Raw genomic sequence first — 23,861 nt, forward strand, 5'->3', positions numbered from 1 at the left:
CAAAGCATGTGGCAATGAGTGTAACCACAAGGGCACGGGGGACTGGCCAGGGCCCAAGAACCGGGTTAGGATCGGCCATACTGTGGCAGACTTGCCGGGCTTCCCGGAGATGGTCGGCCCGGAGATGGATGACGGAGGAATGGATGGGGCCACAGATGGAACGTTTGTGTGTGCGTTCCTTGACCAGTCATGGTTTCACAGTGGCGAAAGGACGTGGAGGGGTTGGACGGTGGTTGGGGGGGGGGGCACCCGGCTGTGATGGAAAGCCTGGCCTTTGAGGTTAACGTACCGGTGATTCATTTATGGGTGGGAAGTGAAGGCGCTCTGTCCAATGGCAGAAGAGCCTCAAGTGGAACACAGGCCGGGGTGATCTCAGTTTGAGGCAGCACTTGCTCTGGTCAGCTAAGGTGCCTACCTTGAACGGAGCGTACCTGGGCTAGGCTGCAGTCCGATTTTAGGTTGTGCCAGCTATGACTTCCCAACCAGGTCTTGAAGGTCTGGGGTTCAAGGGCAGGAACGACCAGCAACGCAAGACTGTTGTTGCCTTGACATCGCCGTGCTCTCAGCACACAACACGCACAACGCACACAAGCTATTTGAGGCTGATGCAATGAAGCCGCCTCGCTGCCCCGCGGCTGTCCCGATCCGCAGATTACATGCATCTTGAATTGCTCCCCTTTGTTTGCTTGATTTCGAGGTTAATTGATGCAATCGTGCCTTCCACCATCCGAATTCAGCTTTGTATGGCCCGTGCGCTATCCCACCCACAGAACAGGCGGGAACCCCACAGGGCGGCCGCATTGGCGTGCCTTACGCAGTAAGCCCCACTCAATGAGCCCGAGTCGGATCAACAACGGCTCCCGTCGCATCTGGGGACTGGGAACTGACAACCAAAAGGCAACGTTACGTCCCCTCTGGGTTCGAGCGGAGGACGCGGCGGGCCACAGCGGCCAGCACAGAATGAGGCCGGGAACCCACCCCTTCCACCGAGCTGGGTAGATGTTCCATTTTTTTTTTCGGCTTTGCCATTCGAGTGGTTGGATTCGCCGAGTTTGACGCTGCGTCCCTCGTTGTTTGTTGGCTGCGTCCCTCATTGTTTGTTGCTCGTTGCTCGTTGCGCCCTTGCACATCGCCTATCTTCGACAGTCGCTCACTTTGGCTTGGTTGCACGCAGAGCCCCCCAAACCCAACAGCCACCGGCCACGCTCGGTGCCCCTGGATTCCATCTGTCTCAGACGCTTGGCCGTGCTCAAACTGGCTGTCAATCGTTAGTTAGTTGTTCCGGATCCTCAACCGAAACGAACCCCCCCACACTCACTGGGCCCTGCACACAATACGGGATCACAGACAAGACTGTGCAGCCTTGCTCTGCCCTGGCACTACCTTGCCTTGTACCTCCGCCTCCTACCTTTCCTAGGTAGGTCAGGTCGCTCTGCTGTCCATCCGCGCGTCTGCCGCATCTGCACGGCGGCAACCGGCAGGTTTCATTTTTCCCGTGCCAGCCTTTATACGGGCCCGGTAGTGGTGTGTTTAACTGGCATGCTGCGTGCCAACTGTCAGAGCCATGTCGTGCTGAGCCTGTTGTCCGTCCTCATCGACTGACTAACCCACAACGTCCAGTCCTCCAGTCCACTCCAAGCTCAGCCTCTCTTTTCCTTCGCTGTCGTTGCGGATCCCTCCGGGGAAGTACCGACTTCGTATAGCAGGAAATGTGCCTCGCGTGCCAGCGCCTGCCTCCCTGTCCCCAATGACTTAAAGCAGGGCCCGATCCGCCGCACTTCCATTTCGGGTCTCTTAGTGTCATGCAGCTATGCGGACAACGCTCGTTTCTGCCATGGCCTCGCTGCGGGATGTGCTCGTGGCTGCTCTCAAGTCTCTCCTTCGCGGCCGGTCGTTTCTAAAAGCACTCTTCGCCTTCTGGTCAACTGGACCCGTCACCCCTGTCGTTCCGGGCAAGACGCAAGATGTCGGCGCCACCAAGCCCCAAACCGACCCGGCCGGCGAGTTCCTGGCCGAGGCCGAACAACTTCTCCTGGGGTACATCGCCGCTGGCGGCCTGAGGCGGTTCTCACGGAAACTGAAGCGCCAGTTCCGCGAGCGTCTGCGGTCGAACCCGACCTGCATGCTACCCTCATACAACTCCCAGCTACCTACCGGCCACGAGTCTGGCCGCTATCTCGCCCTCGACGTTGGCGGATCGACACTACGCGTGGCCCTGGTGGAGCTAAGAGGGCGTGAGGCACCCGGAGCCGACAGTGGCATCGTCAGGATGGACTCCTTCAAGATCGACAGCGACGTGAGGAATCTCAGGGGGGCCGCCTTCTTCGACTGGATGGCCGAGAGGATACACCGGACGGTGGCAAGTGACATTGCCAAGGGCCACGGCCCAGAGAACCCGCTCTTGGTCGGGCTTGCCTGGAGTTTCCCCATCGAGTAAGTTCCGTCTGCCGCGAACAACCCCTAACTCACCGCGTGCTAACAGCCACAGGCAAACTTCATCAAGAGGTGGGAAACTGTCAGGCATGGGCAAAGGCTTCCTCGCCAATGACGGCCTCGTTGGCGAAGATCTAGGCGAGATCATTAAGACCGCCTGCCGCAAACAGGGATTGCATGTTGAGCTCTCGGCCATCGTCAACGATTCAAGCGCCGCACTGCTCTCAGAAGCTTACGGCACCCCGTCGACGCGCTTCAGCCTCATCCTCGGGACAGGCGTCAACATTGCCGTCCATCTGCCCGTGCTGACCATCGACCGGCCCAAATTCGGCGACCGGCCCGCCAGCTGGCACGAGAAAGCAAGCCACGTGATAGTGAACACCGAGCTGGGCATGTTTGGCCACGACATCCTCCCGCTGACAAAGTGGGACAAGCTGCTCAAGGATGCGCATCCCAGGCCCGACTTCCAACCGCTCGAGCAACTCGTCAGCGGATACTACCTCGGCGAGATCTGCCGGCTCGCCTTGCTCGACGCAATCCCCGCGGCAGGCGTCTTCGGGGGCGTTGTCCCGCCGTCTCTCCTCACCCCGTACTCCCTCGATACCGAAACGCTCTCGCTAATCGAAGCGTATGTCTCCTCCCTCCCATTGCCAACTTTGTGCATAGAAGCCACAACTAACCTCCCTCATAAAAGCGACACCACCCCAAGCCTGTCAAGCGCCATTTCAACGTTCGCCGCCCGCCATCCCACGCCAGACTACCACCCCACGACCAATGACATCCGCTTCTTGCGCAGCCTCTCCTCCCTCATAGCTCGCCGCTCCGCCTCCCTCGTAGCGGCCTCCCTTTTCGCGCTCTGGGAGCTCAAATCCGAAGCCGAACAGGCGCTCCTCTCGTCTCTGTCCGAAACGACTACAACGCCGTCTCCATCTTCCTCGTCATCACCGCCCTCGTCGTCATCATCATCATCATCGTCGGCCTTCGCGGCAGAGACGGCAGCTGAGCTGCAGCTCGCGCAGGGCACGACCACGGTGGCGTTTAACGGCAGCGTGGTGGAGCAGTATCCTGGGTATAGAGGGTATCTGCAGGGCTTTGTTGACAGGTTACTTGAGGAAGAGGAGGACGAGGATGGGAACGGTGGTGGTGCTGGGCAGAGTAAAGGGAAGATCGCGTTGGTGGAGGCGCGGGAGAGTTCGCTCCGGGGCGCGGCCGTAGCGCTGGCTTGTTTATCTTGACGGCGAGGGGGGTGGTGCCCGCCGTGTCGTGGCATAGTCAGCGAAGCTGCGTGAGGCCGGGGATTAACGACGTAGTAATCTTGGAAGATGGATGCCCTGAGCCGATATCAGCGAGCGGCTGATGATGCCGGCGACGAGATTTCACAAACCTTACTATATATCGAGCAAAGCGATTTATTTCAGCAACGTGGGAGCAGGTGTTTGCCGGCTTTACATAGAGAGAGACGCATAGCGTGTTGATAATCTACAATGGATGCAGACTCGCTGACCGGGATATGATACCGACTCGCTGACCGGGACGTGAAGCAATCCAACGCCGAGCTCAAACTTGCTCGTCACTGGCAACGCTTGGTCTCAGACCTGCAACAGTCCGAGCTGTCACCAAAAACCTCGCCGGGACATTTATCCACGCGTCACACTGGGGTCGAGTCAGGTTTGCACAGCTGATTGCACTTGGTCGGTGTGTGGACCGGTTGCAAGGGCACGCCGGCCTCTGGTTCGAAGAGAAAATTGAATCGGACAAAAGGAGGACCTTCAGGAGGAAGGTAAGGAAGGAAAAGCCGCAACGTCATACACAGTAGATTCGCGCTAAAATGTCCTAACCGGACTTGGGATGCAAGGGGGTTCAAACCAGAGGTTGGTCGTCTCTGAATATCATTTCAGCGAAGCTACAGTAGAGCGACAGATTCCATGCAACATAGAGCGTGGCAACCTACTCCGTACACAAGCCTAACTCAGGGCCCGTTCAGGGGCCCGTTCAACTCAACCTGCCCAATTGCCCAAAGGGTCCACACTGCTTCCAAGCCTATCGGATATACAAATGCAAATCGTGTAGAGTTGGCGGGATGATTGTGACTCTACCTTTGACCTCATCAAATCCTTTACCAACGACACGGCGTAAATCTCATATCTGTTTCATTCTCACTCCGATCATCACTCGGCAGCGAAGTACCGCTTGGCCTTGCTGCGCAGCTGCTGGGCCTTGACCTCGGGCGGGACGATGGTGTGGTGCACGACGTGCGGGCGGTAGATGGCGTCGACGGGAGGCATCCTGCGTTCGGTTTTTGTTAGAAATTTCCTTCAAGAAAAGAAAAATAACGTAGAGAGAGAGGAAAGAGAGAGAGAAACAAACAAACTCACCAGTCGTCCAGGCTCAGCGGGAAGTACTCGTACAACATATCCTCCGTCTCCAGCGGGCTCGCGAGCGGATTGAGGGCAGCGACACCGCCCTGGCCGTCGCCGCCGAGGCCGGCGCCGTGGGCGGAGAGGAGGGCGGAGGATTTCGCGAGCCGCGGGCTCAGCGAGCTGTCGTTGGAGCCGGCGCGGTTGGGGGGGCTGCGCTCGTCCTCGGAGAGCGAGAGATTGATGGGAAGGGGCTGCGGTGCTGTGATGCTGCCGCTGCGTTGGGTTTTGGTCGGTGTGGGATGCGGTGTTTTAGCGGAGGCGGGCGGCTTGTTGCTGCTGCTGTTGTTGTTATTATTGTTCCCCGACGCCGAGTCTAATGACCCCCAGGCGGGGACCGGCGGCCGGTTTAGACTGGGTGAGCTGATGGCCAGCTTTTTGCTGGCATGCTGTGCGCCTGGCGTGCTTGCAGGATAGGGCGTAGCCCAGTCGGATGGTGATTGCTGAAGTCGTGGTTAATTCTCCAGCAACAAGGAGAGTTGAGAATTATGGAGGTCTCATACCTGGACGTTGGCGTTGTACCGCGGTATCTTCGGCGTTAGTGTTTGGTCCCCCTCCTCCTGTTTGTGTTGCTGTTTCGGGCCGCCGGATCCGGTCGAGGATCCCTCCGTATTCCTCCTTTCTAGCGGCCTCTTGTCTCCAAGGGGCACCTCCTTGCGATTATCAAAGTTCCTCGGGCTTCGTCCTCGCACGATCACCGGGCCAGACTGGACCTCGGCCACCTTGATATAGTCCCCGCCCTTGCCCTTCACCAGCAGGTTGATCTGCACCACGTAATGCTGCTGCAGTCCCTTCCTCCGTCCGTTATTCGCCGTAGCGTGCTTGAACTGCAGCCTCTTCCACGCGACCGGCACCGACACGCGGCTCCCGCCGTCCACCTCCTGCCCGCTCGCCAGGTCGATGGGCAACACGGGCGGGGGGCTCACGGCCTTGGTCTCCTCGGCGCCCATGGGCGCATTGGTGCCGCGCCAGGGAATCGTGATCATCTCGGCGGTCCTGCCCTCGATGCTCTCGACGGCCGTGATGGAGGCCGCGAGCTCCACGACGGGCGCGCGACGGCCCTGCTCGTCCACGTACTGCGCCACGTGCCGCGGCAGCGTGATCTGGCCGGAGATCTGCCACAGGTTGCGGCGATAGCACGTCAGCTCGAGCGGGCGGCCCGAGGTGTTGCTGTCGGCGCCGAACACGTCCTCGGCCACGAAGAACATGCCGTACAGCTCGCCCGTGATGGCGGGCTCGACGAACTGGCCGGTCTCGGTAAGCAGCGTAGCCTTGCCCGGGATCGGCGCGCCGAAGCCGAGGAGCTTGTTGTCGAGTTCCTGGGGAGACGAGCCGTCGATGTTGTAGCCTTCGACGTCGAGGGCGCCGGCGGCGCCCTCGAAGGGGCGGGCAGGGTAGGAAAAGGGGTCTTCGAAGGTGGTGCTGAAGGTTTCAAAGTCGTAGGCAGCCGGGGTGAAGGGGATGTTGGGCATGCCGTGGACGGTGTCGCTGGGAGAGGCGGCGGGGGTTAGCGAACCGCGAGTGCACTGACAGAGAGCCGAGAGATTAGGCAGTCTGCTCACAAAAGCGACTCGTCAAAGGCCATCGAGGCATTGAAGGCCTCCATGTCCGAGGCGGCCATGGCCATGCCATCCGGGGCCGGTGGGGCGGCCGCCGTCATCGCCGGTATGGAATTGAAGCCGGCCATCTCATTCCGGACAGGTCACGCAGACGGCGCGAACGTTGGCTCGGAGACCCGGCAGCAGATAAGGGCGCCGTCCGTGAGCGCATGACATTTGGCGATCCAGCGTGGGGTTGGCGTTGGGCGGACTGCGCTTTCACATATCATGCATGCGCTTCGAAGATGCAGAAGTTCCGGCTTCGTCTGACTTCTGTGCGGCGTTGAGCTCGAGGCGGAAATGAAAGCACGGACTATGCGAGAGGTGAAGGCACTTAGCGTGGATAGCGCCCCCGAATACCTATCAGTGCAGGTGCCTCCGATTGCCTTGCCAATGATTAGCGCCACTTTTCTGTGCTGGACTGTGTAACCTCACATGCTCACAGGTCGAACAGACCCGGTGGGGTTTACCCCAGACGGCCAGCGCCTTGCCGCCGAGACACGACAAGGGCTTAGTGAAATACCGGAGAGAAAGCTCGGTTCTACCTCGGGGGGAAGGTGAGCATCAGGTTCTCAGTGCGGCTTGCATCACCTGATAGTCCTCGATAACCTTGATAACTTAAAGTATTCTATATCTACCTCCGTTGCAAGGTCGGCAAGATCAATGTCAGTGTCGTCGATTGCGATTCTGAATTCTACTGTGTGAACAGTCTGTACGGATATATCAAGGATGTACTGTACAGAATACACTACAGTGTTCTCGGCGCCTGGCTCGTCGGCCTCTCCCGGCGTGATTCGACGGGCTTGGCATTAAGGGTCCAATGCGGGGGAACTTTGGGAGCTCCTGCGGGGTCCACAGATAACCTTCGTTCAGGAACGGATACCGGAGTTACCGTTGTATCTTGGGGTCTTGTGAACGGAATCGTGGATTCAATTGCAACGCCCCTTCGACAGGCAAGCTGTGGACATGAAGAGGAAAAGATAAAGGAATAATCCGCAGTGAATACCTTAAACGTGAGGTTGTGGGGAGGCCAACCAAATCATATATTCCGGCATACATTCAACAATCCTAAAAACCCTTAAATTTCAAGTCACCTTACCCATTCTGGACCTCCTGCTTGGGGGGTTCATCCCATGTCAACAACGAAGCTAAGCCAAATCTTGCCACTGCGAGACAACACAGGTCAGCCACCATCCCATCATCAACGGCGCACTCGCAAGCAAGGCAACAGATACACTCACATTGTCCGGCGAGTTGGTGAACTCCTCAAACGCCTGCACCACCTCGAAGCCCATGGCGAGCAGCGGCTCGCACGCGTCGTCCTGCACCCAGCTCAGCACGCTCCTGACCGCCTTGTGCGCCTTGTTCTGCCGCAGGCCCATCAGGGCCAGGCCCTGCAGCACCAGGTTCGCCTGCTGCGGCGTCGATGGCGCCACGATCGGCGCGACGATGCCCCCGATCGGCTCGTCGTCGTGTTCGGACGCGGACGGCTGCAAGGGGGGAATGGAGCCGGCCAGCGCACTGCCGGGGCTGCAGATGATGACTGTTCCGAGCAGGCTTTCGGCATGGCCCTTGGCCCGCACGACGCCGCATGTCTTTGTCTCCTGCAGAGCGAACCGGTACAGCTCGAGCACCTCCGGGTTGGAGTGCGCCTTGACGTGATGGAGCACGCTGTCGGCGTTGTCCAGGCCGTGGATGAGGTCGAAGCTGATGTTGGCCCGCTGGATGCTCTGCAGCAGGCCCTCGGGCGCCTTCCAGCTGCTGAGCGTTCCGATCGCCATGTTGGCCAGCCGCCGCGGGAACTGGAGGTCCCAGCCGCCGTTGGCAAACCATTGCTTGAGCCCGGCGCTGTCATCGGCTGGGATGCCGAGAAAGACGCCGGGGAAGGGCATGCCGAGTTGCACCTTCTTGATGCCCCGTTTCTGCGTCAGCCCGCGCAAAGCTCTGCGGTGCAGCGATCTGCCGATCGACACGTTGCGCTTGGCCGGGTCCACGAAGAGCGCGCCGAGAATTCCCGTGCCTTCGACGAAGTAGGTCGCGCAGAACCCGTACAGAGCCTGCGTGCTGCTGTTGCGCACCACGTAGTGCGCCTCCTCGATGTTGGGGTTAAACAGCTCGAACGTATGAGCTGATGTTGTTTGGAGGAACGGGTGCGCGGGTGCGCTCGCCCTGGCCAGGGACTGCAGGAGGTCGTCCAGTCCTCTGGCGTCTCGGTTTCGGTCGTAAGCCTCAACAAGCCAGTGCTGCCGAGATTTGACCGCCTTCCGGCTCTTCCTCAGCGTGCCCGGCAACGTCCCCTGCGACTTGAACTTGCCGCACAGCACCCGTACGAGGGCAGCCATGGCGGTCTCGGTGAAGTCAAAGGTGCAGATGTAGGTCCCTACTGACTTGTCCATCGCAAAGTCGTAAGGTGAGCTGACGGAAACCACAATGAGCGACTTCTTTTGCCCGCTTGCTCTCAGCATTGAGCACATCATGGAGACATGTTTCGTGAAGCCCGCCTGATAGAGATTCCGGTTGGCGTCGGCCGTCACGATGATGATGCATGAGGCCCGGTTGATCAAGTTTTCATGCACTACCAGCCAGGGATCAGTAAATGGGAGGTACCCAGGAGTTTTCTACAGCACAACACTAACCTGGCCTGACCCCATTCGCAGTGTAAGAGGTGTGGAGCAACTTCCCGTGTCGGGCCCGAGCGAGAGATCTTCCGAGCTCCCTGAACACGCCTTCGCCGCTCATGATGGCTCCGCGATCGCGGTGCGCCCATTTTTCGTGCATTGTCGGCGTCTCGGACCTACTCTTCGCCTCGAGAAGTGCCTTGGTCAGGGACGACGCGGGCAGCGGCTTCACCAAGGGGGTCAGCAACAGCAGCTCCTCTTCTTGGTGCATCGAGCTGGTCAGCGGGAGTAGCTTCTCGTTATCTCGTATGACGGCGATGGAATCATCGTAGGCCTTCAACGAGAGGGCCAGATGGCTGGGATGGATCTTGGACAGCAGAGATATCCCGGGAGGGTTGAGGGCCTTCGGCCAGGAGGTACACGACTTCTTCATGCGAAGGACCCGCCTCAGGGATGTATAAATGCGTTCCTTCGTGATGAGCTCGTTCTCCACCCCGAGCTTGAGGCCTGAGATGGCCTCGAGCTGTACGTCGTAGGCGCGGCAGAGCAGCACGAGGTCGCAGCCGGCTTCGACAGCCATGACCGTGCCCGTCTTGACGCCGATCTCGGTTCGAAGGCCCTCCATCTCCAGGCACTCGGAGATGGCGACGCCCTGAAAGCCGAGCTCGTTCCTGAGCAGGTCGTCGACCACCTGATCGGACAGACAGGCATGGTTGACGCTCATGGACGGGTTCGTGATGCCGCACCCACCAACAAACATGGCGTCCAGCTTGCCGGTGGCGATGGCATTGCGGAAGGGGACGAGAGCGCTCAGGGAGAGCTCCTCGAGCGTCTGGGTGATGATAGGGATGTCCAAGCTGGAGCCGAGGAAGTCCAAGTTCCCATACGAGGGGAAGTGCTTGCCGCAGGTCGCCACGCCGGCGTCCTTGTAGCCGTTTATGGCGGCGATGCCGTACTGCGAGACCTCCTGGGGATCGTCGCTAGTGGCACGGACACCGAGTGGCTGGTAGCGCGCATTGGTCAGCACGTCCAGCACCGGGCCGAGAACCAGGTTGACGCCGACGGCCGACACTTCGGTCGCTGTGGCCTTGGCGACCTTGTATGCCAGGTCGGAACTGCCGGCAGCGGCCTGGCCCATGGCGCTCGGGAACTGGCAGATGTAGTCCTCATCGTAGAGGCTGTTGACGCCGCCGTTCTCCTGGTCCAGGGCGATCAACAGGGGCTGGGGATGGCCGGCCTGGTGGGCGATGGTTTGCAGCTCCTGGACGAGCTTTGCCGTCTGGTGGGCAGCTGCAGCGGACAGTTAGCATCATGGCGAGCCGGGCGAAGTACTGGAATTTACGGCCAAGCCCGAGGGGCACGACATTTGAGGTTCTTCGCAGTCAACAGTATCGAGCCTAGATGGTGCTGCTCGATCAGGTTACGGATCTGGGGCGTGACCTCGGTGCCATCCCATCCCATAATCAGCATCTGCCCGATGGCCCTGGCGCCGTCGGTGTTAGCGATGGCCTACAGCGCAGCGCACAGCAAGCATCCATTCTTGACTCGCTATGCTTTCCCCTGGTCCCAGTCCCAATCAAAGACAGCGCCGAAGGGGGAGCAACTACCGCAAGAACGGCAGTGCATGTAGTGGACGACGAACAAACAAAGAAGGGGAAAAAGGAATGGATCAACTACACACCAGTCGAGATCCTGCCAAAGTGGGTCCAGGTCGGCGTCCAGCTTGGCCATCTTGGGGGTGGGCGTGGGCGGCGTCGGGAGTCGGAGCGGTGGACTCTGTCAGCGAGGCAGGTTCTCTCGCGAGGGAGGCTGGATGCACGCCCCGTTGGCCTGGAGGTTCCACGAATTGCCAACGGCACGTGTAACAACGCGGCACTGATGAGGCTCCATGTGCTAGCCACGCCAGCTGTACCCGTCGCGGCGCATGTCGTGTCAGAGAGGCCGGGAGCGCGCGGGCGTCTCACCACAGCACTCCCGAATAGCGGAATAGCGGGTTCTAGCTCCGAGGGCAGCCGAGGAATCAAAAAGAGCCGCGCTACCGCGCTAGCCTGACATGGCAGGTACGTCCCACACAGTACTCCGCACCTTCCATGAGATATTCAGGTCGATACCCGTACAACGTTTGGTTAGCTCCAAAATTCGGCAACGTTACATGCCTCCGCTGCTCCAAGGAAGCCACATCGAACATGAACATCAACCCCTCCATCATCGATTTCCGCCCCCGATGAGGCGGCGCGTAGCATCCTAGCATCCGCTAGTGTGCTGAAGACCTGCGACCCAAGGGGCCGGACTGGCTAATTTACTTCCCGGGGCTACATTAGCGCCCATCACTGAAGTACCCACCACGGACTTGCAGGAGATACCTACACTCTACCACAGTAGTACAGGCACATCATGCAGTCTCGAGTGCGCATTGCCACCGTCCAGAGATTGCAACGATGCAACTCGGGCTGGCGCACCATGACCCACACTCCGTCTTGCCATCCAGTGGGTTCTGGCCGACAAAGAATGAGCAACAGTCGGTTGATGGATCGTGGAGGGTGCGCTGAGCGCTCCCCGCTCTGACTTGCTCCAGCGAATGCCGGAGTCGCACGGAGTGCACGGGACGGCGCACGCAAAGGGAATTGGCCTTTCGAAACGGGTGACGTCCAGTCCACAGACACACCTGTTGGTTTGTCCATTATTTCCGGATCACGGGATCCCAACACGCTGCCACTGTGTGTACATGTACATTCCAGTAGCACCAGGCGTCGCGCCGCCTACTGATGGCACTCGCCGGGACTCCCCGGAGGAAGGGGGGGCACAAGTCGCTCTTGCGTTCTAGGCTCCATTTCTCGCTTGCAGCGTTGGCTTCATTCCATACAGGATAGCTATTTCATCTGGCTTTGTCCCTCTCGTCCGTCCCTTTTGGTATGCTATGGCGTACACCACCGAAGACACCGGGCAGTGTGATGCCCTGCCGCCACCAGACCATCCCTCCCGCTTCACGGATTGTAGACCTCCTTAGCTGTACCCCTGAATCCTCGTATATCCCTACTCCTACATCCGCGCAATGCCATCCCGAATCCGCTCGGCTTCCCCTCGCCATAATGGCATCACCAAGCTGACCAACTGCCGTCTGCTACGCGGGGATGAGCTGGTGTGGGACGACGTCTGGGTCAGCTCGGTCACGGGCACCATCATCCGCAGCCAGTCGGCCTTCTACGATGAGCTCATCATGCCGGATGAGGTCGTCGACCTCGGCGGCCGCATCGTGTCGCCGGGCTTCATCGAGTGCCAGCTGAACGGCGCCTACGGCTTCAACTTCTCCACCGACGCCGACGACATGGCGCAATACGCAAAGCAGCTGCGCGACCTGAACAAGAAGCTGGCCCAAACGGGCGTGACTTCGTACATTCCCACCGTGACGAGCCAGGCTAGCCAGCTCTACAAGAAGGTCGGTTCCAGATGCCTCTATCCTACCAAGTCCTGGCCCTCATCCATGCTCACACCAGCACCCAGGTCCTGCCCTATCTCGGCCCCTCCGGAGCCTCCCGCCGCGCCCACGACGGCGCCGAGTCCCTCGGAGCTCACGTCGAAGGCCCATTTCTGAACCCGTCCAAGAACGGCGTGCACAACCCCTCCATCCTGCGCGTCGCCTCGTCGTTCTCCGATCTGGAAGACATGTACGGCGCCGCGAACATCACCCCGTCCTCCTTCTCATCCTCAGCGTCCGAACCCCCAGATTCGGCCAGCAGCAGTGGTAGCATCCCCGTCAAAATGATCACGGCCGCGCCCGAGCTCGGCGCCATGACCAGCCTGATCCCGGCCCTCGCCGCGCGCGGCATCATCGTCTCGATCGGCCACTCCGAGGCCACGTACGAGGAAGCGTCGGCGGCCGTCTCGGCCGGCGCGACCATGATCACGCACCTCTTCAACGCGATGCGCCCGCTGCACCACCGGAACCCGGGCATCTTTGGCGTGCTGGGCGTGCCCGAGCCGCAGCAGCAGCCACCGCAGTCACAGCAGCCACAGCAGCACAGACGGCGGCCCTACTTCGGCCTCATCGCCGACGGCATCCACCTGCACCCGGCGACGGTCAAGATCGCGTGGCACGCCCACCCGGCCGGCCTGATCCTGGTGACGGACGCGATGCACATGGTCGGCCTGCCGGACGGGCGGTACCCCTGGACCAACGGCGAGGGCGAGCACTTCATCGTCAAGCGCGGCAACGTGCTCGAGCTGGAGGGCACCGGCGGCACCATCGCGGGGAGGTGAGTTGAGAATTCCAACCAGAAAGAAACCTTCTACCTTCTTCTTTCCCCAACCCCCTCCCCCGCCGGTTCTCAAACATGTATCTTTATACTAACCCCCAACCACCGGGGTACCCTCCAACCAGCTCCACAACGCTAATCGAATGCGTGAACAACTTCCTGCACTGGACCGGCGCCAGCATCCCGCAGGCGCTGCGCACCGTGACCGCCACGCCGGCCGCCATGCTGGGCGTGCAGACCAGAAAGGGCTGCCTGGACGCCGGCGCCGACGCCGACCTGGTCGTCCTGTCCGAGCGGCAGGTGCTACGCGAGGGCGAGAAGGATGGGGCGGGGGAGGCGGCGGGGATGGCCCGGACCGAGCTCGTGGTGGACGAGGTGTGGAAGTTTGGCGTGCGCATCTTTGAGCGCGGCCGTGCTTGATTGAACCGGCGGACGGGGGTGCGGTAGGGAAGGTAGGGACATTAGTTAGGGCAGCGAGCGGGCATGGAGGGAAGGATTTTAGTTTTGTTTTGTTTGGTTGGTAACTACTGATAGATGGAAAGAATACCAGATTGTCGCGCTCGGGTTATGTGTTTATGTTTATAGAACGTCCAGGCATCTCATGTCTGGACCGCATGGAGGAACGATTGATGGAGGGCAAGAAAGTCCGTGTCTGTCCGTCATTGGGAGAGCAGTCCATGTCGATTTGTGTCATAGAACTTTATGTGCATTAGTTTAAAACGGAAGCTATTTACCGCAAGGTAGCCATAGAGTAGAAACACCTGTACGTCACGCATTAAATGATTCCCGTTACCGTCATCGTCCCCGTACCATCCTATCCATCCATCCATCCGTCGCCCTCAAACGAGCGTAAACGAGTTGCTCGTCCCCGTAAACGCGGTGATACTCCCAATCAGCGGCTTCGAATCGCCGTAGTACTTGATGCGGTACGTGCCGGCGGCGTCCTGCGCCGGGTCCGTCTCCCAGCTGATAGTGACCTCGCTGTAGCCCAGGACGAAGTTGGTGCGGGTCCACGTGTAGACCAGCCGCCAGTCGGCGTCGTCGAGCACCTGCGTCCACGTCTTGCCGTCGGCGCCCAGCTTCTCGACCGCGGCGAACGTGCCCTCCAGCCGGAGGTTGTTACGCGGGTTGGCGCCGACGAAGGTGGCGTTGACGACGGCGCCGCGGGCGTACGAGCCGGCGGGCTGGGCGGTGACGGCTCCGAAGCTCTGGCCGAGGGGCGCGTTGTCCTGCACGACGCCCGTGATGAAGCTGAGGCTGTTGTTGCGGTTGTCCGGAGGCGTGGGCCCGGGCGGCGGGCTGCCGGACGCGGTCGGGGAGAGGTAGGGCAGGGCCTGCAAGGTCAGGTTGATGTAGGCGGGCAACTCCCAGGGGCCGAAGAGGGTGCTAGCGCCTTCGTACCGCTGGATGTTGTACTCCTCGGGCGTGGTGACATAATGTGCGTACGTGTTCGCCGGGCCGCCGAGGACGACGTAAGGCTCGTGGTTGCCGGTCAGGGAGGACGCGGACGCGGCGGCTTTGACGGCGTTGCGCCAACGCCGGCCGGCCATCGTGGTCGCTTCGGACGGTGAAACAATGATGATGAACTGGCCGACGCGGAAGGATTGAACATCGACGATGTTGGGCGACCAGGCGTAGGGCGTGTCCATCTCGCCGACGTCGAGCAGGACGGGCTTCTGTCCTTGGCATTGCTGCTGCTTGGCGGTGGGGGTCTTGAGCAGGTCCGACACGACCTGCCAGAGCGGGTTGTTCGGAGCTCCTGAATCATTCTGTATGAAGTCGAAAGCACCAGGCCAGTCGGTGGTTCCGGCGGCGAACGAATAACCCAACGCGGCGGGGCAAGTCTGCACCACGGTCCCGTTGTCCAAGGGGAAGGTGTAGTACTGCATATCATGGAAATAGTGGAAGGATCTGACAGTTGGGCCCACAACAGCTGTTGACTGGGAATCGAGCGAGTCCTAGGAGACGGCGTTAGCCCCGCAGTGGTCAACTCCATCGCTGGAAGACGGTCATACGTAGAGCTCCTTGGCGCCGGAAAACTGCCTCCGGCCGATCTCGAAGCAGCTGGACACGCCGAGGTCGAGCTTCTGAAACAGCGGGCCTCTGCCGTGGCACGCCTGCGATTTGCCATCGGAACACGTGCTGGTCTTGAAGTCGCACATCTGGCCCGAGCCATCGTCGCACCAGGCACCGAGGACGTTCGGGGTGGTGTCGCCGACGTTGGCCTGGGAGAAGCCGGCAACGAAGCCGTCGGCGGCTCGGCTGTCCCCCTTGACGGACTGCTCGAACAGATAGGCGGCCACGCCCTTGTTGTCGCCGGTGACGTGCGTGTTGTTGCCAAGCATCGAGGTTCCGTGGACCGCAAACCAGGTCAAGACACCGATGTTCTTGCCGTCGGACGCCCTCTGGAACCGCAAAAGGGTCAAGTTCTTGTCGACGTCGTCGGTGTACTGCGCCCTCTCTGACTCGGGGTTCGCCAGATACGAGTACGGGCTCCGGTTGATGTTGGCGTCGTCGATGCGGATCGTTCCAAAATCAAGATAACCCTGAGTCGGTCAGTAAGCTAGCAGGGGCGGCGGAAGGGGGAGTGACCGGCCGGACCTCTTGAAGCGATTCATGGGCCCTCTTGATCGACAGCACGGTGCCGTCCACGATGGCCTGGTAACCTTGGCGGTCAAAGCCGAGGCTGGTGATCTGCGGCAACAGATAGTTGAACCAGCCGCCCGGCCCGCTGTGCGAGTGCGTGCCGGTCAAGGCGACATTCGACTGGCCGTACATGGAGTAGCCGGGCCCGAGAGCGGCCAGGCCCTCGAGGACGCCGTTGCGAATGGCAGTGTCGCCGAAGACGGCATCGATGACGACATACACGAAGCGGTTCTGCGGGTTCTCGACCTCGCCGATGATGAAGGAGCGGGCGTAGATGCGCTGACGCAGGCCGGTCCCGACCTGGGCCATATTGGCATAGCCGCCAAAGTTGATCTCAACCACGGGCCCCGTGATGTCAGCCTTGCCGACGCCAATGAGATACTTGTCGCCGGCGGCAGCGGCTCGGGGTTTCGAAAGTAGCGGGTTGTCCGCATGGTCTGGGGTCGCGAACCTGGCCGCGAATCGCCCTCCTTTCGACTGCGAACCTCCAAGCTGGGCCAGGGCGAAGAGCGCGAGCATGAAGAGCGACACGGCAGACACGGTAGCGGCCAGAGCTCGTCGCGGGGCCGGGGCCGTGGCCCCAGCGCGGCGGTGTTGGAACGGCATCTTTGGCTAAGCCTGCTTCGCTCCGCGCTCTAGACGCGGAAGTGCGCGTTGTTGGCAGTTCGAGGGCGGGCGTGGTGGTGTATGTGCGGATATAACTTCCTACCTACCTGACCTACCTCACGCACTGAACTTGCGAGAAATAACATTACCTGCCACATTGAGATAGTTGCCGGCCGGCTCCTTCCTCGTAAACCCCGGGGAGGCAACCAGGCCGGGAGGGTGTTTGCTTGTGGACGAGCGTGACGTCGGGCAGGGATTCCCCGCAAAGCCAGGCCGTTCGCCAGCGAAGCCTGCAGAGCGACAGCAAAACAGGCAAGCGCCCCTTATGACCAGGGTCACAGGGGCGTATGCAACGCTGGCCGCGTCCGCCTGCAAGGAAAGGTCGCAGTTCGCTTCCCAACGCTCAGCGGATGTCAGTCACCTGCGAGACGCGAGGGCATGGTTTCGGGCCGTCCAGCGTTGTCGTCATTGGTGCCGGTAGTGCACGCTAAGCTTCTTCCCGCTGCTGTCCCCGGGTTGGCGTCCATCTCTCCTCCCCCCCTACTGCACAGTAAATGGCACGCTGCGACTGAATGGACCAATCAGGCCGTTGTTACTTGCTCAGTCTGACAGCAGGAGGCTTGCGGCTTGGTCCTGGTGTGTCTCTGGATCTTGCATTTGCGTGGTGGCTCGTGGGACATTCTGGCGGGAACGATCATTGGGCGAGCGGTCGGGGGATTTTGGTGCGCTGCACTGGGCAGCTGAAATGACGTACAGTTCAATCCTTGTTTGTTTGTTAGTTTGGTTCTTACCCCCGCTTTTTGACAGGGGCGTACAGCCAACCAAACTCGGCCTTTTTTGCCCACTTCCTCATCGCTCTCCAGAATCCAAGTTCGACTGAAGCACGTTTGATATGGATGAAGCAGTGTATTGAACACCATTTTCCTACTTAACTAACTGGTCAGACACCGAAGGAAGCTGTATTGTATATAGAGGCGATAGTGCCCTCTGACTTCCTGTTGCGGTTGGTCGATTTCGTGCCAAGACGGCTAGGTAGGTACCTGTGATTTAGAGCCTTGTCGTGATCCACCATAAGTACCACGCTAACGAACAAACAAGGGGGGCATTGTACTGGAAGGAGCGAGGCCACCAGGCACACCGATTGGCGATTGGGCGGTCTCGAGGCGCTGGGCCGCATCACTCATTTCACTTCACAATGCGCGTGTCTGCGGGATGGGCTTGACTGAATGGCACTCAACATCCCGGTATCGAATGTCCACAGATGCTCTTCCACAGAAGAAAAGGGGCCCAATCCATCAAATAAATGTTGAATCTCGAGATGAGTGATCCTCATCCCCTTTCAACAGCGCTGCTTGTGGCTCATTACCTCCTTTCCACTCTCATCCTCGTTGCCATGCCCCCTCTGCCCTTCATTACTACCACAAGTACGGAATGCTACTGTGTACCAGGTACCTATTTACATAGAGACCTTGCTAAAGACGGATGGTACTGGGGTACGGATAGTGTACTCCGCGTGAGGTTCAGTGAGATGGAACTCCGGATCCCTCGGATGATGGGTTACAGCAACCTGCCTAGTACCATATTCCGTAATGAAATACCGTGGTAACTCGGTGTCCAGGCCACGGGTCGTGGTTATAGAGGTCCCGCCAAGACTAATTTCGGAGGTTGCCGCTTACAAGTATTTACAATCGCCACAGGGTGAGCAGGGCCATGACGACTTAGAGCAACATCGACAATGCACAATCGCGAAGACTCGCAGCAACAACTTTACCAAACCTCAACCAAATCGAAAAAAAAGAAAACGAAGTTAACCCATACCCTAACCTTGACCCTCACCCTAACCTTAACCCGAATCCTAACTAGCGGGGGGCTAGCGCCGCCCCCTGTACCCCCGGCGAACTAACCCGTGGCTAACCCGTGGCGATAGTGCAAACCCCTTGGCGGTCTTGGCGGGGTACTGACTCTGTAAAAACATTGCCGACAATTGGCCGAAATTAGTCTTGGCGGGACCTCTATAACCTCCAGCCAGGCGACGGCCGTGCCCACCTGCCTTCTCTCGCCCCCATCTCCCAGGCCCAGCTTTTCGGCATTCGGCGCAGAAGTGGGGCTCACCCGGTTGGGCCGCCTGCGGGGCTTCGGACCTTCGGGGTGGGGATTTCCACATTGGGAAGGTTGGGTACCGAGGTACTTCCAGCACTTACACCAGGCAGCAGACAAGAATCTGCAGTATTCCCAAACCAGTACATGCATGCACGAAACAAGTACGGTGACGAAGATGCTATATGCTAGTGTGGTGTAAGCGTCCTGCCTATGGGCGTCTTACCTCCTCGTCTGCCGTGGGGTGAGAAGCGTTGACTGGAAAGCGAACAGTCTACTGTGTAAACAGACCTTTCTGTCTACATGTCCGTACACTGGTACGATACAGAGCAAATCTGTCTTCAGCAAACTAGATCTCACGGTCATAAATAGCTACCTTCATCCATTTTCCAGATCGCTACCCTGCCGCCAAAAAGAAAAAAAAAGAACTGAAAAGAAGGAAAACGAGATAAGAAAAGAGAAGAGAGAGAGAGAACTCCCCGGCCCAAAAGCCCACACGAGTCTCCTCCTCAGCTCTCGCCATTCGAGCTCTGACCAACCTCGGGGTCCTCCTTACCCGTCTTGCTTCCCCCCTCGGCCTTCTCCTTCAAGCCGTACTCCGTCTCGAGCGTGCTCCTCAGCACGATCTCCTTCTCGACAAACACCAGCAGGAACCCCAGCAGCGAGAAGGCGAGGCCGACCTTCCACGTCATGCTCAGCGCGCGCGTGAACACGTCGACCACCTGAGCGCGCACCGCCTCATCGCTCGACGACGCCAGCCCGCCATCACCAGCAGCACTACCACCACCACCACCACCCAGCGCCGCCGCCGTCGTCGCGGCGGTGGTGACGAAGCCATAGGCGCGGCCGGCAGCGAGGCGCGCGCGCACGGCCGGGTCGGCGACGCGCCAGGCCTCGGCGTCGCAGCGGGCGTTGAAGACGGCGGCGGGCACGGCGGCGCCCCAGATGCCGCCGTAGCCGCGCATGAAGTTGAAGGCGGCCGCCGACACGGCCGCGTCGCGGTCCGGCAGGTCGGCCTGCACGGCGGGCAGGTTCGACGCGATGAGGCAGCCGACGCCGAGCGCGAAGGGCACCTGCACGCCGATGTACTCGGCCCGGGAGGACGACGACGACGTGGCGCCGCCGAGCCGGCTGAACATGCCCAGTCCGAGGCTCATGAGCGCGAACGCCACGAAGTGCAGCGGCCGGTACCGGCCCGTCCTGGTCAGCACGGCGCCGCACACGACGCCGGTGAGGACGCTGATGACCGACGTCGGCAAAAAGTCGACGCCGCTGGCGATGGGCGAGGCGCCCTGGACGGCCTGGAAGTAGACCGGCAGGAAGTAGCTGGCCCAGTAGAGCAGCATGGCGTCGAGGAAGGCGATCACCAGCGCGGCCGCCGGCGTGCGCCGCCGGAAGAGCCGCTCGGGCAGCGTCGGCATCTCCACCCAGGGCGCCGTCTCGTACAGGTGAAACAGCGCCAGCCCGGCGAGGCCCAGCACTAGCGGCACCAGCACCGGGGCGCTGGCCCAGGCGTAGCGCGTGCCGCCCCACGAGAGCGCGATCTGCACCGACACGACCGAGGTGATCAGCAGGAGGTTGCCGGCCCAGTCGATGCGGCGCAGCTTCTCGCCCAGCGAGCCGCGCCGGTCGTGCTTGACGCGCAGGAAGAAGAGGTGCAGCACCAGGGCGGCGCCGGCGATGGGCAGGTTGATCCAGAAGACCCAGCGCCAGCTGGAGCGCTCGACGATGGCGCCGCCGACGAAGGGCCCCATGGCCGTGCCGACGGTGAAGAAGAGGAAGAGGATGGCCATGTAGTTGCCGCGCTCGCGCAGCGGCACCAGGTCGCACACGACCAGCTGCACGGTGAAATTGACGCCACCGCCGCCGATGCCCTGGATGGCCCGCCCGGCCACGATCATGGGCAGGTTGCTGGCTCCGCCCGCGATGCCGGCCCCCAGCGCGAACAACGCCACCACCAGGATCATGAGGTACCGCCGCCCCCAGATGTCGGCCATTTGGCCGAGGATGGGCATGAACGCGCAGCTGGATGCAGCGCACGGCCGGTGTTGTCAGCGTCATCCGAATCGAGAAAAGAAACCAAAACAACGGGAATAGAGTACATGAAGCCAAAATTTATTTACCTAGTCAAAAGATAGGCGTTCAGGATCCAGACGTACGAGTCCCCGATGCCGAGCTCGTGCACGATGAACGGCAGGGCGGTCGACACGACGGTGACCTCGACGGCGGCGAGGAGGGTTGTGATGCACAGGGCCGGGAAGATGGCCCAGAACCGCCATCCCTTCCCGGAGCTCGTCTTGTCCGCGTCCTGGGCGAGATCAGCCTCGCTCTGGGTTTGGCTCGAGGCAGCGGCGGGCTGTTGCGCTGCAGTTGGAGGCGGACCCAACTCCTTGCCGTCTGGCTGAGACTGCTTTTCGCCATCCATACTGATAAACTGCAAATGCTGGTCCCTCGGCGGACGAGATTTCGAGGCAGACTTGCCGACTCGGGGCTGGTGTATGGCCTTGGGGGGAGGGGGGGAAGGAGAGATTGGTAAGGTCTGTTGAAACTCCAGTGCCCACGCCCATGCTGCCACTGGCTCTAAACGCAGTAAAAACGCGGAAGAAGAAAGATATAAGAGATTCCAGAGAAGATTCGTGTCGGTCAATCACAACTGTCGGGCTTGAAGCTCCGACGAGCTGTTGTGTAGTTCGGCGGTTGGTCTAGATTCACCCCCGCCGTGCACATATCCGAACCGCCGAATTCAGGGGTTAGGGGGCCGTTGTGTTTTCGGCCCACAGTCCGCCGCCGTTGTGGACTTTCGACATCCTGGTCTGGAAAGGTGAAGGAGTGATCCAAGAAGGCCAAAGATCGGACCTAGAATTGGGCGTGACGTTGTCCTCTCGATCTCGTGCACGCCTTTGCTACTCGGCTCCGAGCTAACCAAACGTGAAGGTACCTGCATCAGCTCCTGAGCAAGTCCAACGGCTCCTGTCGCTGACTCTGAGGCGTTGCCGGACCGAGGGATGCAGTGAGACAGAGCTATGCCGGTTCGTGATCGAGGTACACGCTCCACGCCGAGGACGGAGTCTAAGATGGCCGTTACACCGTTCCCCGTTGGTGCGCGTCCTTTGCCTATGCTCGTCCTCTTTTCCCTTCCCTTCCCTTCTCGTCCGCACATTCTTCCTCTCCGTCCATCATCACCGACAGAGTAAACCGCGAACAGCTACTTCCGCCCTCGCGTAGTCCTGGGCCTCTCGTCACTCCGCTCCGACGCCAAAACCCGAGACGCCAGCCTAGGCTGGATCGAACCCTGCGTAGTGGACAGACAGGTGGTGAACCCATAGTGGATAGCGAGCGGGACTTCCCCGGCTGGGATACCATGTGTGCGGTTCCTCTGTGATCACGCCTTGAGCTTGAGGAGGTCGCTGCGCGATATTGGGGTGCGAGTAGAGGCACCCGTCTTCCAAACGTCCTCGCTGCCGCCCGAGCAAAGAAAGAGGTGGGAAACAGCACACAGGGAATATAGCGGGGGTGTTTCCCCCCATATACCAGGTGTCAGCTAGGATGTCTCGTAATACGCATTGCTCTCGGCTCCAGTCCCTGCTCCTGTCATTCATAACCAAAGCCGGCCACAATCTTCCTCACCGTACGAGCCAACTGCAGCGCCGCTTCCTCCTTCGGCCTCAACCCCTTTAGCGTCACCTCTGCAACCGACAATGGCCTGTGGTACACTTCGGCGGCGGGCGGAAGAGGAGCAGCAGCACCAGGGTCAAGAGGACTGTTGACGGCGGAGCCGTCGCAATCTCCGTGCCTCGCACGCACCATGGCCTCAATCATGTGGTGCGACTGCGTCAATGTGCTTTCGACGAGGTGAACCAGGACGAGGACCTGCGTGGCACTGGTGGACTGCATCGTGTACTTCCCGACCGTGAGGCTCGGCAGCGACAAGGGGATGGCGGTGTGCCAGCCCGGCCTAGACGCCTGGCGCTTGCGGTGCTCTGCGCAGGCTACGATGTGTTCCAGGATGGAATGGTAGATCTCAATGATGCGTAAGTAGCCTGACAAGACAAGCAGCTCGGACGGTTGGTCCAGTGTTGGCGCCGCATCGCCGTCGCTGCCGTCGCTCTCGTTGCCGTTAATGCGGGGAGCAAGCAATGGATGGAGAAGCTCGCTCAGCGTCCCGAGGAACAGATGCGACAGCTTGAGAATGCGGTCCAGTTCGAGCTCCTTCCCGTCGACGGAACGGATCTTGGTGCCCGGCTGCTTCCAGGCCGTGACCGGGGGGATCGACCGGGAGAAATCATAGAGTTCAACGACGAGATCTGACAGCTGCCGGACTGCGCGGCTGGCCGTGTCAGTGCCGCTGGCCTGGTCATCCTCGGGCTGGTCAGGTCCCGTTGGCCCGTCCGTGGCGCCAGACATGCCGTCCGACACGATTCCCGGCGCATCCGAGACAGGGCCACGCAACTGCAAGGCATCGTCTGGCGTCGTCGCTGGAGGCACGTCACCGGTCGCCCCGGTCGGGGTGAAGCGAGTCTGTTGCAAGGAAACCGCTGGGGTGCCAGATGCAGTTTTTGAGCCGTATTCCGCACGGCTGGCCGGTGAGATCAGACTGTGCCACACAGGCTCGGTAACGCTGGGGGCGGAGCTGGCGACGGGAACTTCGAAGTCCGGGAAGCCAAGGAGGGTGCTATCCCAGGCTGTCGAAAGCTCCGTGACGGAAGTCTGCCGTGAAGCCTCGTAGTCACTGCCAACGTTACCCGCCGGACCAGCTGTACACCATAGATAGGAAGGTTAGCCACCAAGTAAGCCTTATATCTCGAGGTCAATGGAGGTTTGAAAAAGGCACGGGCGCTCTCAGTACCGGCAGTAGTGTCACCAGCAAGGGACAGAGGCGTATCGTGGTGAGCGGGCGTAAGAGCAACGGCGCTGGCTCGGCTTGCCGGGTTGGTCGTGTCCGAGATGACGGCGCCATGCTGGACAAAGACAAAAGACGGCCGCGGCACCCGTGGGGCCGGCGCCAACATGGTGCATTTCACCTTAGCTCGTTGGCAGCGCAGACAGCTCGGCGAGTTGGGCTCGCGCCGGCATCGCCGCTTCTGGTCGTGGCATCTGTCACACGACCGGCGAGATGGGCCGAGTCGAGAGCCCGGCGTAGTGGCGCGCTGCGAGGCTTGTCCGTCGTGCTGGGCGTGCGCAAGCATGGGTCCT

At 60.5% G+C, this 23,861-nt stretch overlaps 7 protein-coding genes across 7 annotated transcripts; 2 read left to right on the forward strand and 5 right to left on the reverse strand.

The window, feature by feature from the left end:
• The first annotated feature begins 1,645 nt into the window (after positions 1-1,645).
• THITE_2110152 (uncharacterized protein) lies at positions 1,646-3,829 on the forward strand. The gene is made up of 3 exons (XM_003650515.1): positions 1,646-2,433; positions 2,489-3,061; positions 3,128-3,829. Exons 1-3 carry the CDS (start codon positions 1,835-1,837, stop codon positions 3,666-3,668), a joined length of 1,713 nt encoding a protein of 570 aa, XP_003650563.1. The 5' UTR covers positions 1,646-1,834; the 3' UTR covers positions 3,669-3,829.
• A 478-nt stretch (positions 3,830-4,307) lies between these two features.
• On the reverse strand, positions 4,308-6,914 carry THITE_164384 (uncharacterized protein). Its single transcript, XM_003650516.1, has 4 exons — positions 6,413-6,914; positions 5,354-6,338; positions 4,809-5,293; positions 4,308-4,719 (listed from the first exon to the last, which is right to left on the reverse strand). The coding sequence occupies exons 1-4, from the start codon at positions 6,535-6,537 to the stop codon at positions 4,602-4,604; spliced, it is 1,713 nt and encodes a 570-aa protein (XP_003650564.1). The 5' UTR covers positions 6,538-6,914; the 3' UTR covers positions 4,308-4,601.
• A 360-nt stretch (positions 6,915-7,274) lies between these two features.
• THITE_2110159 (glycoside hydrolase family 3 protein) lies at positions 7,275-11,030 on the reverse strand. The gene is made up of 4 exons (XM_003650517.1): positions 10,748-11,030; positions 10,431-10,549; positions 9,085-10,356; positions 7,275-9,023 (listed from the first exon to the last, which is right to left on the reverse strand). The coding sequence occupies exons 1-4, from the start codon at positions 10,795-10,797 to the stop codon at positions 7,597-7,599; spliced, it is 2,868 nt and encodes a 955-aa protein (XP_003650565.1). The 5' UTR covers positions 10,798-11,030; the 3' UTR covers positions 7,275-7,596.
• Positions 11,031-11,807: 777 nt separating this feature from the next.
• THITE_2110161 (carbohydrate esterase family 9 protein) lies at positions 11,808-13,949 on the forward strand. Its single transcript, XM_003650518.1, has 3 exons — positions 11,808-12,502; positions 12,568-13,319; positions 13,445-13,949. The coding sequence occupies exons 1-3, from the start codon at positions 12,119-12,121 to the stop codon at positions 13,737-13,739; spliced, it is 1,431 nt and encodes a 476-aa protein (XP_003650566.1). The 5' UTR covers positions 11,808-12,118; the 3' UTR covers positions 13,740-13,949.
• Positions 13,938-16,886, reverse strand: THITE_2110162 (uncharacterized protein). Its single transcript, XM_003650519.1, has 3 exons — positions 15,921-16,886; positions 15,335-15,865; positions 13,938-15,277 (listed from the first exon to the last, which is right to left on the reverse strand). The coding sequence occupies exons 1-3, from the start codon at positions 16,569-16,571 to the stop codon at positions 14,159-14,161; spliced, it is 2,301 nt and encodes a 766-aa protein (XP_003650567.1). The 5' UTR covers positions 16,572-16,886; the 3' UTR covers positions 13,938-14,158.
• A 2,351-nt stretch (positions 16,887-19,237) lies between these two features.
• THITE_2012445 (uncharacterized protein) lies at positions 19,238-20,955 on the reverse strand (the record flags this gene model as incomplete). Its single annotated transcript, XM_003650520.1, has 2 exons — positions 19,238-20,693; positions 20,792-20,955. Coding segments are annotated over 2 exons (1,620 nt in total), but the record flags the coding sequence as incomplete, so codon positions are not given.
• A 1,006-nt stretch (positions 20,956-21,961) lies between these two features.
• Positions 21,962-23,518, reverse strand: THITE_2110165 (uncharacterized protein; the record flags this gene model as incomplete). The annotated part of the gene is made up of 1 exon (XM_003650521.1): positions 21,962-23,518. A coding segment is annotated over exon 1 (809 nt), but the record flags the coding sequence as incomplete, so codon positions are not given.
• Positions 23,519-23,861: the final 343 nt, after the last annotated feature.

This window comes from Thermothielavioides terrestris, chromosome 1, assembly GCF_000226115.1.
Source record: "Thermothielavioides terrestris NRRL 8126 chromosome 1, complete sequence".
NCBI classification, from domain to species: Eukaryota; Fungi; Ascomycota; class Sordariomycetes; order Sordariales; family Chaetomiaceae; genus Thermothielavioides; species Thermothielavioides terrestris.